The 12,912-nt window shown below is 34.8% G+C and overlaps 1 protein-coding gene across 1 annotated transcript; it reads left to right on the top strand.

The window, feature by feature from the left end:
* Positions 1-8,766: 8,766 nt before the first annotated feature.
* On the top strand, positions 8,767-12,832 carry LOC121756069 (uncharacterized calcium-binding protein At1g02270-like). Its single transcript, XM_042151530.1, has 10 exons — positions 8,767-9,137; positions 10,125-10,229; positions 10,320-10,425; positions 10,896-11,116; positions 11,191-11,267; positions 11,347-11,455; positions 11,549-11,674; positions 11,757-11,867; positions 11,953-12,060; positions 12,226-12,832. Exons 1-10 carry the CDS (start codon positions 8,991-8,993, stop codon positions 12,448-12,450), a joined length of 1,335 nt encoding a protein of 444 aa, XP_042007464.1. The 5' UTR covers positions 8,767-8,990; the 3' UTR covers positions 12,451-12,832.
* The last annotated feature ends 80 nt before the right edge of the window (positions 12,833-12,912 follow it).

Raw genomic sequence — 12,912 nt, 5'->3', positions numbered from 1 at the left:
AGTTTTTGTAACTATATTTTTTTTTTTATGTTTTCTCAAATTCTAATTTTAATTTTGCACTAGATACCACAACAAGTGTTACTGATTTTATAAACACCTTTTGTTCATTAGGCAAATAACAAAGTATATTATGTTTAGTTGATTGTTCGTTTCACATAAATCACATCCGTGCACGATTAATCTTAATAATGAACAACACGAGTTTTAATAGAAGATTGGTAAAGTAAGAGATAGATTGATAGAAAAAGCTCAGAAGTATCTTTAGTGAAAAATATAATCTAACTCAGTTACATATAGACTTATTTGCTAAATGGACCATAATTTATATTAAAAAAAGAGACCATTTTTCGTAGATAGAGGTAGTATGCATTTGCTATGAAATCATACAATAATCGAAATTGTTGATTCTATTCGTTTATCCCGTAATGTCTGGAATCCTCGATCCTACATTATCATACTTGATAAGGGAGAAACATTTTACCAAACTAATGTCATTCTCGTTATATGTTACTCTATTATTGTATCAAAGTTAAGTTTGTTGCAAAATCAAAAGTATAATCTCAAGATAGATGTCAAATATGCCTTGAAGATTGAATAATTGCTATTTGACTTAGATAAATAAACCAAACACCACCCTTCATTACGATGGGCCTTTGAGACTTAAGTAGTGTGTTCATCTTAAATGCGATTTTTGTATTTTTTATTTCTCTTTTCCAACTAAGGAATATGGGAAAGGAAATTTTAATAATGAATCCTAGAAATTAACAGGTACTGTATATTTTTATTATTGTTGTTAGCGTTGAAACTGCGTAAGCTAATTAATTTAATTAATATTATTAATCGGTGGTAAGGAAAATAAAATTGATTTATATCTCAAATATGTCGGCAGTATTAAACCAAGGGTCAATGAGTATACGAAAAGGCAGCCAGCTTGTCACACGGAAATATTAATACTCTGTAGAAATATTGAATTATTGTTAGTGAAAATGTGCGTTACTTTTATTACAAAAACAACATTAATGAATATTGTACAATTTAATAATAAATTGTTTTTTATATAGAAAACAAAATAGACTGTTTTAAGTAGTAGACTACTACAAGCAACTTATTTTCCTCCCATATGCTCCCCACTTTAAAAACATTTATTTCTCCATGTCACTTTTGTGTCTTAAATCAATTATAAAAAATTAGAATCAGCAACTGAAATCACATGGGCTTTGATTATTTCACAATCTTACCCCCTTAAATTAATATACACTCAAGCTTATTACGAGTAAAATTTAATAATAAGGCTAATATTTAGTACTTTCCTATTGATTAATGATTTTGTAATTGATAATTGAATAGAAATTTAAATGCTTTAGTATGAGTATAAATGAGTTGTAATTAGAAAAGATTAGTTAAATAACAATTTATTATTTATTTTTAAAAAATGAATTGTGCTGTAAAATAATTACCTCGCAATTAAACTGCTGTTTTTCATATATAGTAATAGTACTACTAGAAAAAAGGAAAAAAAGAAGTTTGATTAATGGAATAAGGAACAAAAGATAGTACGAAAGTAAAAAAGGAATATAATTATGAATCATATGATATGAAATAATAGCATAAACATGCACGCACTATAAATTATGTGTAGGTATTATTGATATAATTATTTTAAGAATGGTCAAATTAATGTTTCTAGAAGACAATGAGTTTGGTTTATTATTTAGGGGAGATGTTATGTTGTATCCATATTCTCTTTTTCATAGAATTTTGTCTAACTGGGTGTGCCAACTATTATTTCATGTCACCTAGCTCTAGCTATATATGTCACTCTCATACACATAAATAATTACATACATCTGCAATAATACGATATTTTAATGTTTCTATGTTATAAAGAAAAATACCTTATTAGTATATTATAAGGTTTGAGCCTTTCTCATAATTACGTGTGGAATTATAAATTAATCCTCACACTTCATTTATCAATATATCATACCATTGAAGAAGTCATTAAAAGGGTAATATTGTGCTAGTATATTGATAATATTATGTATGTAGTAAGTACTACATCAGTTAATTTATGTTACATTACAATTATGAGAACAAATATAATTTCAACATCATAGATGTTCATTTTCTAAAAAAAAAAGTAGAGCATGCTTTCAATAGTGATAAAGTGATTAAATTTTATGTTCATTTTTCAGGTACTTGATAATCGCGTTGACAGTCAATAAATCAAGTGAAATTTAAATTCGAATTTGAATAATGACATGGAAATGGGGGCTAAGATAAATTAAACTAGCTTCTATAAATTTCACTCTATGTCAATATCAGAAACGTAGTATATTTAATTAATTAATTATTATTATTATTATTATAACAATAATAAATTTTATCCACTATTTTTAATAACCTCTTATTGCAATGATGCTTATCCTCGCAATATTTAATGATAAGTACATTTGAGGATGATACTTATTGAACAAGGCAAAACCATATGCTAAGAAAATTAATGTGCACCACATATTAAAGTGGTAACTTAAATTATAAATTGTGAAATAATACCTAGTTTAGTGCTTTTGGTTTGTTATTTACAAGAGGCTTCATTTTGATATTACTATCTTCTAATTCACTCAATCATTTTGTTCATATTGGAATCGTTTTTATTCGAAGAATATGTCTATAAGAACTGATGACTCGGACCTTTTTTAAGATTTGATCTTTTCTTTTTTTTGGTAACAATTTAATATTGAATTCGATTTTTTTAGAATTTTTCAAAAGTTTGCCCCAATGATATTATAATCAAGAACAATCGAATTCGTACTCGCAACGTGTCAATCAATGATGTTATTTGTGCTTTATTTAATTGTGAAAAGAACAAACATAATCATTTTCTTAGGGCCTCTAAACCACTATAATACTTAAACTAATACACCATCATTAAAGCACATTAATTCATATCACGGTGTTGTACACCGTGTGGGAGAAAAGGACAAATAGAAGATTCAGTTGTTATCAAAATAGACTATATAAACTCCGCCACTTGCTGGGAGACTTTCGGCCTTAATCCGCAAGCCCGGTCAAGCAGAATTAGTCGGATTCGCCGGGTTCAGTACACCTGTGGTTAAACTAAAAAAAATAGACTATATAAAAATACATAATGGAAAAGAGAGATTAAATCACAAATGATAATGTCCATGGTCATGGAATTTGATTTGGGGGGGGGGGGGGGGGGGGGGGTTGGTGTTTGATCTTCAAACTAGGTAAGAACTTTGATAGACAAGTAGTATAATAAATGAAAGTTAATCAAATCTAAGGTTTTTTCCATCAATTCAAGAATCAACGATTCCATCTACAAAGGAACCATAAGAGTATCCACAATGGTGGCCTTCAAAGGCCACCAAATGTGGCCCGGCCACCATTCGTGGCTCTCTTGTGGCCTTCACAATGCTAAAGGCCACGAAATGTATAAAAACAATAGGGCCATGAAATGTGGCCCTCTCCAAAAAAATAAAATTAATTTGTTTGCTTTTGTAATAATATTTTTTAATTTATGTCTAATAAATTTTATTATTCTTTAAATTTATGATATTTATAAATTTAATTAAAATAAAATAATTTGGATTGTAAACAAAAAAAATTCACAACCTAAAAAAAAATGTAACAATAATTTCGTTGTATTATATTGAAATAGGAAAATTATACAACAAAAGTGATCTAGTTTAAAATCACTCTGCGGCGCTACTTCTACGGTTCCAGACCTCTTCAATCATATCAGCCTGCAGTGATGAATGCGATATTTGGCTCCGCATGTCGGTGTACCGCTGGATCAAGTATTCATTACTACGTGGTACACCTATCTGCAGGGGCTCCATGGCAGTACCCGAGCTCGAACTAGCACCATCTTCCGGTGTCCACCGCTGTGCAGCAAATCCTTCGTCATCTATTATCATATTGTGCAATATGATACATGCAGTCATGATGTCTGCGACATCATTTTCGTGCCATTGTCGAGCCGGGCACCGTATAATTGCCCATCGCGCTTGGAGTACACCAAAAGCTCGCTCCACATCCTTCCTAGCACCCTCTTGTTTTTTCGCGAAGTATGTTTGCTTCGGTCCAACGGGTTGTCGGATAGTCTTCACAAACACGGGCCAGCGAGGGTATATCCCATCGGCCAAATAGTACCCCATGTTGTACTGAGTGTCGTTGGCCATGAATCTAACTTGCGGACCCTCACCCCGGCTCTCGTCATTGAACAGGTGGGACGATCGTAGAACGTTGATGTCGTTGTTCGATCCAGCGACCCCAAAATACGCGTGCCAGATTCGCAAGCGGTAATCAGCAATTGCTTCAAGAATCATCGTCGGATGTCGGCCTTTGAAACCATAAGTGAATTGCCCCTTCCAAGCCACCGGGCAGTTCCTCCACTCCCAGTGCATGCAATCGATGCTCCCCAACATCCCTGGAAAATGATGTACAGTCCCGTGCATATCCATCAGACGTTGGCAATCATCAGCCGATGGCTTCCGTAGATACTCCCCTTTGAAGATATCCTTAATGCCCCTGCAAAACTGCCTCAACGTCTGTAGGGCAGTCGTTTCGTCCATCTGTAGGTATTCGTCGAACATATCAGCGGGCCCGGCATATGCAAGCTGTCTAATTGCCATGGTACACTTCTGGTATGTCGATAAGCCGGGTCGGCCGGAGGCATCATATCGCAAGTTGAAGCACCTGAACCGCTGCGCCAAACACGTCGCTATATGGACGAAGAGACGTTGCGACATTCTGAATCGCCGACGGAAAATTTCTGCCAGATAATGGGCGTTCTCGTTGAAGTAGTCCTCCATCAACCGGCGGTCAGCCCCGGTATGATCACGATCGAAAAATCGCCGATGATAGAATGGCCGATGGACTTCCGCCGCCGCCGCCGCCGCAGCCGCGGCCTCCGCCGCATCTTCCGCCTCGTCGGCTTCACGTTGCACCGCTGCAACAAGGTTTTGGAACTCCAGATCTACCACTTGTTGGAATTGTTCATCGTCGGAATCCATAGTTCCAAGGTTGTATTGAAATTGGATGGAAAGATTGGAGTAAAATGGAAGTAAAATGGTGTTGGAAAAATGGAAATGAGAGTGTATATTTATAAAGTAATTTTCGAAACTTAAAAAAAAAAATTATTTTCCGCGGCCCGCTGCAGTGGAGGGCCGCGGCTCCCACGGCTCAGCCGCGGCTCACCCTCGGCTCCCGGCCCTGCGCCCCGGCTCTCGGCTCTCTGCAATGGGGGGCCGCGCACCGAGCCGCGGGCCGCGGCTCCCCCATTGTGGACACTCTAATCGATCCGACAAATTTCAATTTTGAATTGGTAATCGTTGGCACGGTTATGGTTATGGTTATGGTTCTGGTTCCAAAGTATTACTTTTTGGGTTTGTTTAAGTTAGTGTCTTCTCGCTCTTGCAAAGAATTTTTCTCGATTTAAAATTTATTTTTATCTTGGGCCAAACCAACAATTAAACGTTTGAAATCAAAATTAATCGATATGCAAATATTTAGCGAGAAAAGATAAACGTACATAAATTGTACATGTACATAATATCTTTAAATTTTTAAATTTAATTAAAAGTTGATTTGTTATTTATTGTATTATATGTAGCAATAAGAAAGAAGTGATATAGAAATTTTATGTCAAATCGTAACATGATTTCGAGCTTGATTCGAATTAATTATATAATATTTAGTAAGAAAATATTTTTTTCCTAAAATATACAAATATTTAAATTAAAATTTTAATTTTTTTTCGAAGTGTTGCAAAATGGTTTGTATGAAATTTATTTCAAATCAGTTAATGTTTATAAATCGATTTTCAATATAAAATGTTAAAAAAATTCAATTATATTTATTCAATTATATACGTTTATCAATACCCTTATTTAGCATATCAGAGATAATTATGTTCTAAAATTGGAACGACCAATCTGATATCCAGTTAAATCAACGATTTTAATTTAATCATGCATTTTATCAAAACCAAATTTGTGTACACGTCGACATATATAACTTCTGAAAAATTAAAAGATAAGATTTCCCTACAATTGCAATCAAAAGTGAAAAGAATAAAATCTTGGTCCCCTTTTAGAATTAAGAGTTGCGTCGGTGGAGTTGTGGAGCCCTCTTATACCGTGTTTGGTGGAAGTATCATCATTTTTATAACCTTTCCAATAATTATTTTGTTCTTCAATTTCTCTATAATGATAGGTAAATAAAAGATGCTAAGTTCAATTCTGATCACATAATTACAATATCCAATTAATATACTATCATATTCTATTTAGCAGAATATAAGTGTATTCCGTGCTTGAGAATAATAATTATGTATATTCATTTTCATAGATCCATAACTTAAAAGTTACAGTGTGTGATATGAATATATTACTACTGATCCCTCCGTCTGGGTTTAAGAATAAGATTTAGTTATGGCATAAGTTTTAAAAAATTGGTGGAGTGTGTAATAAATGAAGTGGGATAGTGGTTGTTGGAGTGTGTAATAATTGAAGTAGGGTAGTGGAAAGTAGGACCCTTTTGACTTTTGTATGTTTATTATTTTATTTTATTTTATTTTTATGAAAGTAATGACATTTGAGTGTAAATTTCATCAACAATGAGGTTAAATTTTATGGTCAAATATGGTAAATTCTAAATGAAACTATTGAATTGGGACGGACGGAAATGACAAAACAGGACTCTTAAACTGGGACGGAGGGGGTATTTCGGGCTTAATCAAATGTCAAAACTTAGAAGAAGTATAATTTTTGCTAGTAGTTTAAGGAGTATGAATTTTAGGATAAACATTATCCAAAAAAATTTGTGACCAAGTTTATAGAATTATTGATTAGTATGATAGTATTACGTGGACTATCGTGCTAATTAGCTAAGGTGATAACATCAACATAAATGTCAATGTGAAGTAATTATTCAAGTGAGATTAGGAGGTTAGATAGATTGACTCACCACACAAACCCATATAGGTTGGAAAATTTCATTAAAATTCAATTTTTTTTACATTCATCGATTTGATTTAGTAACTCTGCCTTGGTCCATTGAGGTTAGTGATGGATTTACTTCTTTGTTCTTTTGTCATCTATTGTCAATTTGGTCGTCGTACTGATAGACCCTTAATTAATCAGGATTGAGCACACACGTTTGTAATAAGAACAAAAAGAAAATAAACCCAAGGTGCTAGGGGGTCCGCCAGAATTAGGGATGTGAATAATTTATTTATTAGTATTTCTCAATGAATCAAAATACTATAGAATTCTATTATAAACCCTAATATGTACCTTGTTAATCAAGCGAGATAAATAAATAAAAAGCTTAAAAAAGATAAAATAAAAGATATGCCGAATCAAATAAAATCAAGAAAGGTATATTGGGAATGATCTTCGGCAAGATCTCTATCACTTACTGCCGACGATCTTTTTGACCTTATTCGATGTGATTATACGAGTAATGTTTTCTAAATTTAAAAATAACAAAATAATTATAGCTTAAACAAAGAGACATGATTATGAGTCAAGTTATAAAACCTCATAACTTTTCATGTAATGGCTAATCTTATCCTTATCCAAGACAAGTCGTGTGACAAAAAATAAATACTACAATTATTATAGGAACCACGCTATTCTTATGCCTGCGCGTATTAGTTATTAAGGCCAAAATTAATTGATGCCAACACCTTTATCATAATTTAGCAATACACTTTTGCTATAGTTATTTATTTTGAAAATAGTATAGGTTAAAGTTAATTGTTTTAATAATTACAAATTTTTAGATTAGTTTTCAATTATAACAATACTCTGGGAATTCAAATAGAAACACCTCGACAATCTTGTAGTGACAGCTCACCCAAATAATTCTGCCAAACTTTGTCTACATATATGTATATATAGAAAAATTTATATTCAACCAAATACAACATCCTTCGAAGACAATTTAGTATTTCAGTCGAAAAATTTAAAAGTTCAATTATTGTTAATTTCCATTTTTTCGATTTTAATGGTAACATATCGTATTGATGTATTCTTATACAGGAAAAGAGATTATTTTATTTGGATGTAGCATAATATAAGTATATTATGGAGTATTTATTTAAGGAGAGAAAGATTATAAAATAAACTATATATCATCCAAAAAATAATTATTCATGATTTTATCAGATGCTATGTGGCCAAAATCAGCTACATTGAATGTAGAAAATATCTGCAATTATTTCGATATGTATTAGACAACTTTTTGTTGTTAATATATGCTATAAATGTCGATTTTATGTTCGTCTTAATATGACAAATTTGTATTAATAAATGGAAAAAGAGTGAAGATTCTAAATGAGTGGAAGTGTCGTGTGAGTAGCATGAAAAATTGAAATGGTGGCGCACTCTCCACAATAATTTATTTAAGTATTTATCTTAAATAAAGTTATACTATTTCTTATCAATTTATTTACAACTTGACTAAAATTACATACCAAAAAAAAATAAAAAAAATTACACCCACTTAAAATTATAAAAATACTGAAAAAAATATCAAAAACAACGATTTTCTCTCCTCTCTCCACACAAATATTTATTTAATATTTATCGTATTTTTAATAACCGTCACCACTCAAAAAATTCATAATAGCATCTGCTTATTTACAACTTGATTAATTGAAAAAAAATAAAAAATACAAACAAAAACCTCTCTCTCTCATATATATATATATATATATAGAGGGATGCATCACAGCCACTGTCTCTAATTATCATCATTCGTTGAGTTAATCGTCACAATTACAAATCTTCCAAGATCACAAAAAATCCTTCTATTGTTCTAAAAAAAAAAGAGGAAGGAAATTTTCAGTATATTTTTCCAGATTCTTGAATTTCCCTCTTGCAGTTTTCGTCAATCATTTACACTGAAAATCATTAATTGTGAAAATCACACACTGATTTGAGCTGTTTGAGTAAATGGGGAGTAAGAACAGAGCATTAAACATGGGGAGATTGTCAAGAATCGGCAGCTACGCCATAGCTTCTTCGACTACGGACCCCTCTTGTATTTCTTGCACGACTTTCAACATCCTCGCGCCCATTTACAAGAGGCTCAATCACGAGGTGAGAATTCGAGGAAAGGGCTCGATTTTCGTTGCCAATTGGTGTGGATTTTGGTGAAAAGATGCATTCTTGATTATGTTTTGTTTGGAAAAGAGCTATTGCTCTAGCTTTACTATGGTTGTTGCTTGATTTTGAGGGAAAGGGCTTGATTTTTGTTGCTAAATTTTGTAGATTCTGGAAAAAAGTTGGTTTCTTGATCATGTTTTGCTCGAAAAAGAGCTGATTCCTTACAAAGATTGTAGTTTTTTTGCATTGATAGACGTATTGCTCTATGTTTTGAGAAAAGGGGTCGATCTTCGTTGCCATTTGATGTGGATTTTTGGTGAAAAGATGCTTTCTTGATTATGTTTTGTTTGGAAAAGAGCTGTTGCATTAGCTTTAATGTGGTTGTTGCTTGATTTTGAGAAAAAAGGGCTTGACTTTTGTAGCTAAATTTTGTAGATTATTGAAAAAAAGTTGTTTTCTTGGTCATGTTTTAATCGAAAAAGGGCTGTTACTTTGCTACTTTTTTTTGCATTGATAGATGTATTGATGTATGTTTTGAGAAAAAAGGTTTGATTTTCGTTGCCATTTGATGTGGATTTTGGTGAAAGGATGCATTCTTGATTATGTTTTGTTCAGAGAAGAGCTATTGATGTACTGCAGTAGTTGTTTTTTTGCATTGTTTTTTTTGAGAAAAGGGCTTGATTTTTTTACCAAGTTATGTATATTGATTTACTCGAAAGAGAGTTGCTGCTTTTTTTAGATTGTAGTTTTTTGTATTGATAGGCATATTGCTGTATGTTTTGAGAAAAGGGTTCGATATCCGTTGCCATTTGATGTGGATTTTGGTAAAAAGATGCATTCTTGATCATATTTTGCTCAAAAAAAGGGTCGTTGCTTTACTAAGGCTGTTGTGTTTTAACATCAATTGCTTTGTTGATGTGTGATTTTGGCTGGTAAAAGCATTGTTTTGTTTAATGTGTTGTTTGAAATGTGGATTTGCAGGATCCAAGCTTCAGAGAAAGTGATGTTAAAGATTATTGGATGGATAGAAATCAGAGGATTTTAAATTGGTTATTGTGTGAGAGATCTTCCATAATCTGTCTTCAGGTATTGTTTTTTCTCGTTTGATTCGATCACAGTACATATTTTTCTTCGATTTCATGTTTAAAACTGCCAATTTGATAATTTCCGTTGCAGGAATTCTGGGTTGGGAATGAGGAGTTGGTGAGCATCTACGATAAGAGGCTTGGTGATGCCGGTTACCTCAATTTCAAGCTGGCTCGGACGAACAATCGCGGAGATGGTATGATTTTTTACCCCTTTTCGTGGTCAGAATCGTATATGTAGCCTCTGCAGTTGTGGACTTGTTTGATCAAAATAGAACTATGGTGTACTTTTTGGATATCCCTTTCTTGTTCTATCTAGATATGTCGAATTTGGCATCGCGATTTTCGCGATCAATGTGTGGCTAATGCATCTGTTTTTGCAGATGTGTTTGGGATTTTGGTAGGGATAGAACAGGAACAAGATGTGGATCACAAGGTAGTGGATGTCGTTGGAACGCCTTTTGTATTCACATCTTGTTAGAAAAAGTCATTGTGATTCATCGCGTATGAATTGAGTTTAAATCCTTCTTGATTCAGATTCAATAATAGGCATAGGAGCAGCATTGTTCTATGTAAAATTTATATGGTTTTTACTGATTTAGTTATAACAGGCGCAGATTTTATGTCGGATTCCTATACGAAGTTATCTCTTTTCCGAATGTCGCAGGTCTGCTGACGGCCGTGCATAAGGACTATTTTAGGGTCATCAACCACCGGGAGCTGCTTTTCAATGATTTTGGCGACCGTGTTGCTCAGTTATTGCACGTTGAGCTGAACGCGCCCTTTTCACAAACTCTGAACGGTCACGTTCGCCAAGAACTTCTCATAGTGAACACACACTTACTGTTTCCACATAATTCGAGCATGTGCTTGGAGCGACTGCGGCAGGTACGCTTCGTTCTTCTCTTTTTTCTTCGGATCAATTTCATTTTCGAGTAATGCAATACGATTTTGTGATGTAGGTATACAAAATATTGCAATATGTGGAATCGTATCAAAAGGAAAACAAACTTAAGCCCTTGCCTATCTTACTATGCGGGTATGTATTCCTCTTGCGCTTTCGTTTTTCCCATCTTAACACGAGACGAAACTCAAGCTCGTTTATTTGGGTGTGACAGCGACTGGAATGGGAGTAAGAGGGGGCATATTTATAAATTTCTCCGATCTCAGGGATTCGTATCATCGTATGATACTGCTCATCAGTACACTGATGCAGACGCGCACAGGGTACCTTTTTTTCTCGAATCTACAATCGTTTCTCGTGTATTTGAATTTTGTCGTTTCGAAAATTCTCACCTCTGATGTCGCACCTTCGTGCAGTGGGTGAGCCACCGCAACCACCGTGGCAATATCTGTGGTGTTGATTTTATATGGCTTCTCAACCCCAATCGATACCGGAAATTGCTAAACGCTAGCTGGAGCGAGGCGTTGTTGGGGATGTTCAAGGTTCGATACCTAATTTTTAAGTGATCTTGCTCGTATATGTATCGTGTAAAGATGTTTGACGCTTCAATATCTCTGGTTGCAGTATCAACTTAGGCGAGCTTCGCTGACGGAAGAAGATGCGTTCGCTTTTCTGAAGGCTGATAATGACGGTGATTTCATCTCGTACGCGGGCTTCTGTGAAGCGCTACGACAGGTTGATATTTCTTTCGTTGTGACGTGTTACTCTCCGTGTTTTGATTTTCATGGAATACTAATGACGCGTTATTGGCTCGTTGCAGCTCAATCTGATTGGCCATTGTAACGGATTGAGTAACGAGGAGATACAGGGACTGTGGGTGCAGACGGACATGGACGGGAACGGTGTCGTTGACTACAAAGAATTTAAGGTATCGCCCGTTTACTTTGTGTGATGGATCGGATTACCGATACATAGGATTGCGTATTTGAAGGATCGTGTAATTTAACTGAGTTTATAATCGTTCGATTCATCGAAATACGTGGTAGATTAGCCTATGTTAGACGTCACCTTATCGTGTTCTTCTCCCCTTCAGCAACGGATATGGAACGCGTCGTGGTTCGAGCAAGGAGCCAAGGCGAACGACGAGGATGCCACTGATGCGGAGGAGGCGATCGGATTCAGCATCAAGAACGCGGTCCTCTTCCCCACGGAGGTGGAGAAAGGGACGTGGCCGGAAGATTACTCTCTCTCGGACCATGCTCGGCTCACTGTGGTGTTCTCGCCGGTCAGAATGCCGTGCCCCCGACTGATCACTTGACGACACCCGTTGCTCGTCACGGGGCTCACGAACCGACTAGAAATCTCTGAGGCCTAGGGTTGTCGGACCGAACTACATATTATTCTGTCGAAATAATCTCAGCGAATCGAGCCAGGAAGGGTTCTAATGAGGTCTGGTGCGTGGCCCGACATCAGATACGTCGCCGGCTGCTTATGCGACCACGGGACGCGTTCGTTCCGCCTCCTCTGACGTCGTTCGGGAAACATCAGAAGATTACTACTCTATGGATGAATGTTGTGAAAGGGAAACACAACTCTCTCTCTCTCATTTTGTAGTGTTAGTGAAATTGCAACCATTTTTTTCGTGATGTAATACTCTTATTCTTACTATATAAATGTATGCAATGGAGTATATTTTACTATGTCTTGAATTCTTGCATAGGAACTTTTACCTACAAATAATATCATTGAAAATAATACTAATACCTTTTAAAGTGATAAA

The sequence above is a fragment of the Salvia splendens genome, chromosome 1 (genome assembly GCF_004379255.2).
Source record: "Salvia splendens isolate huo1 chromosome 1, SspV2, whole genome shotgun sequence".
Taxonomy (NCBI): domain Eukaryota; kingdom Viridiplantae; phylum Streptophyta; class Magnoliopsida; order Lamiales; family Lamiaceae; genus Salvia; species Salvia splendens.
Note: the sequence above shows the minus strand (reverse complement) of the source record. Positions and strands in the feature narration are given on the sequence as shown.

Coding starts and splice junctions, on each gene's coding strand:
- LOC121756069 (XM_042151530.1), top strand. CDS start 8,991: ATGGGGAGTAAGAACAGAGCATTAAACATGGGGAGATTGTCAAGAATC. Junction 11,456..11,548: donor CTGATGCAGACGCGCACAGG/GTACCTTTTTTT, acceptor ACCTTCGTGCAG/TGGGTGAGCCACCGCAACCA. Junction 11,675..11,756: donor CGTTGTTGGGGATGTTCAAG/GTTCGATACCTA, acceptor CTCTGGTTGCAG/TATCAACTTAGGCGAGCTTC.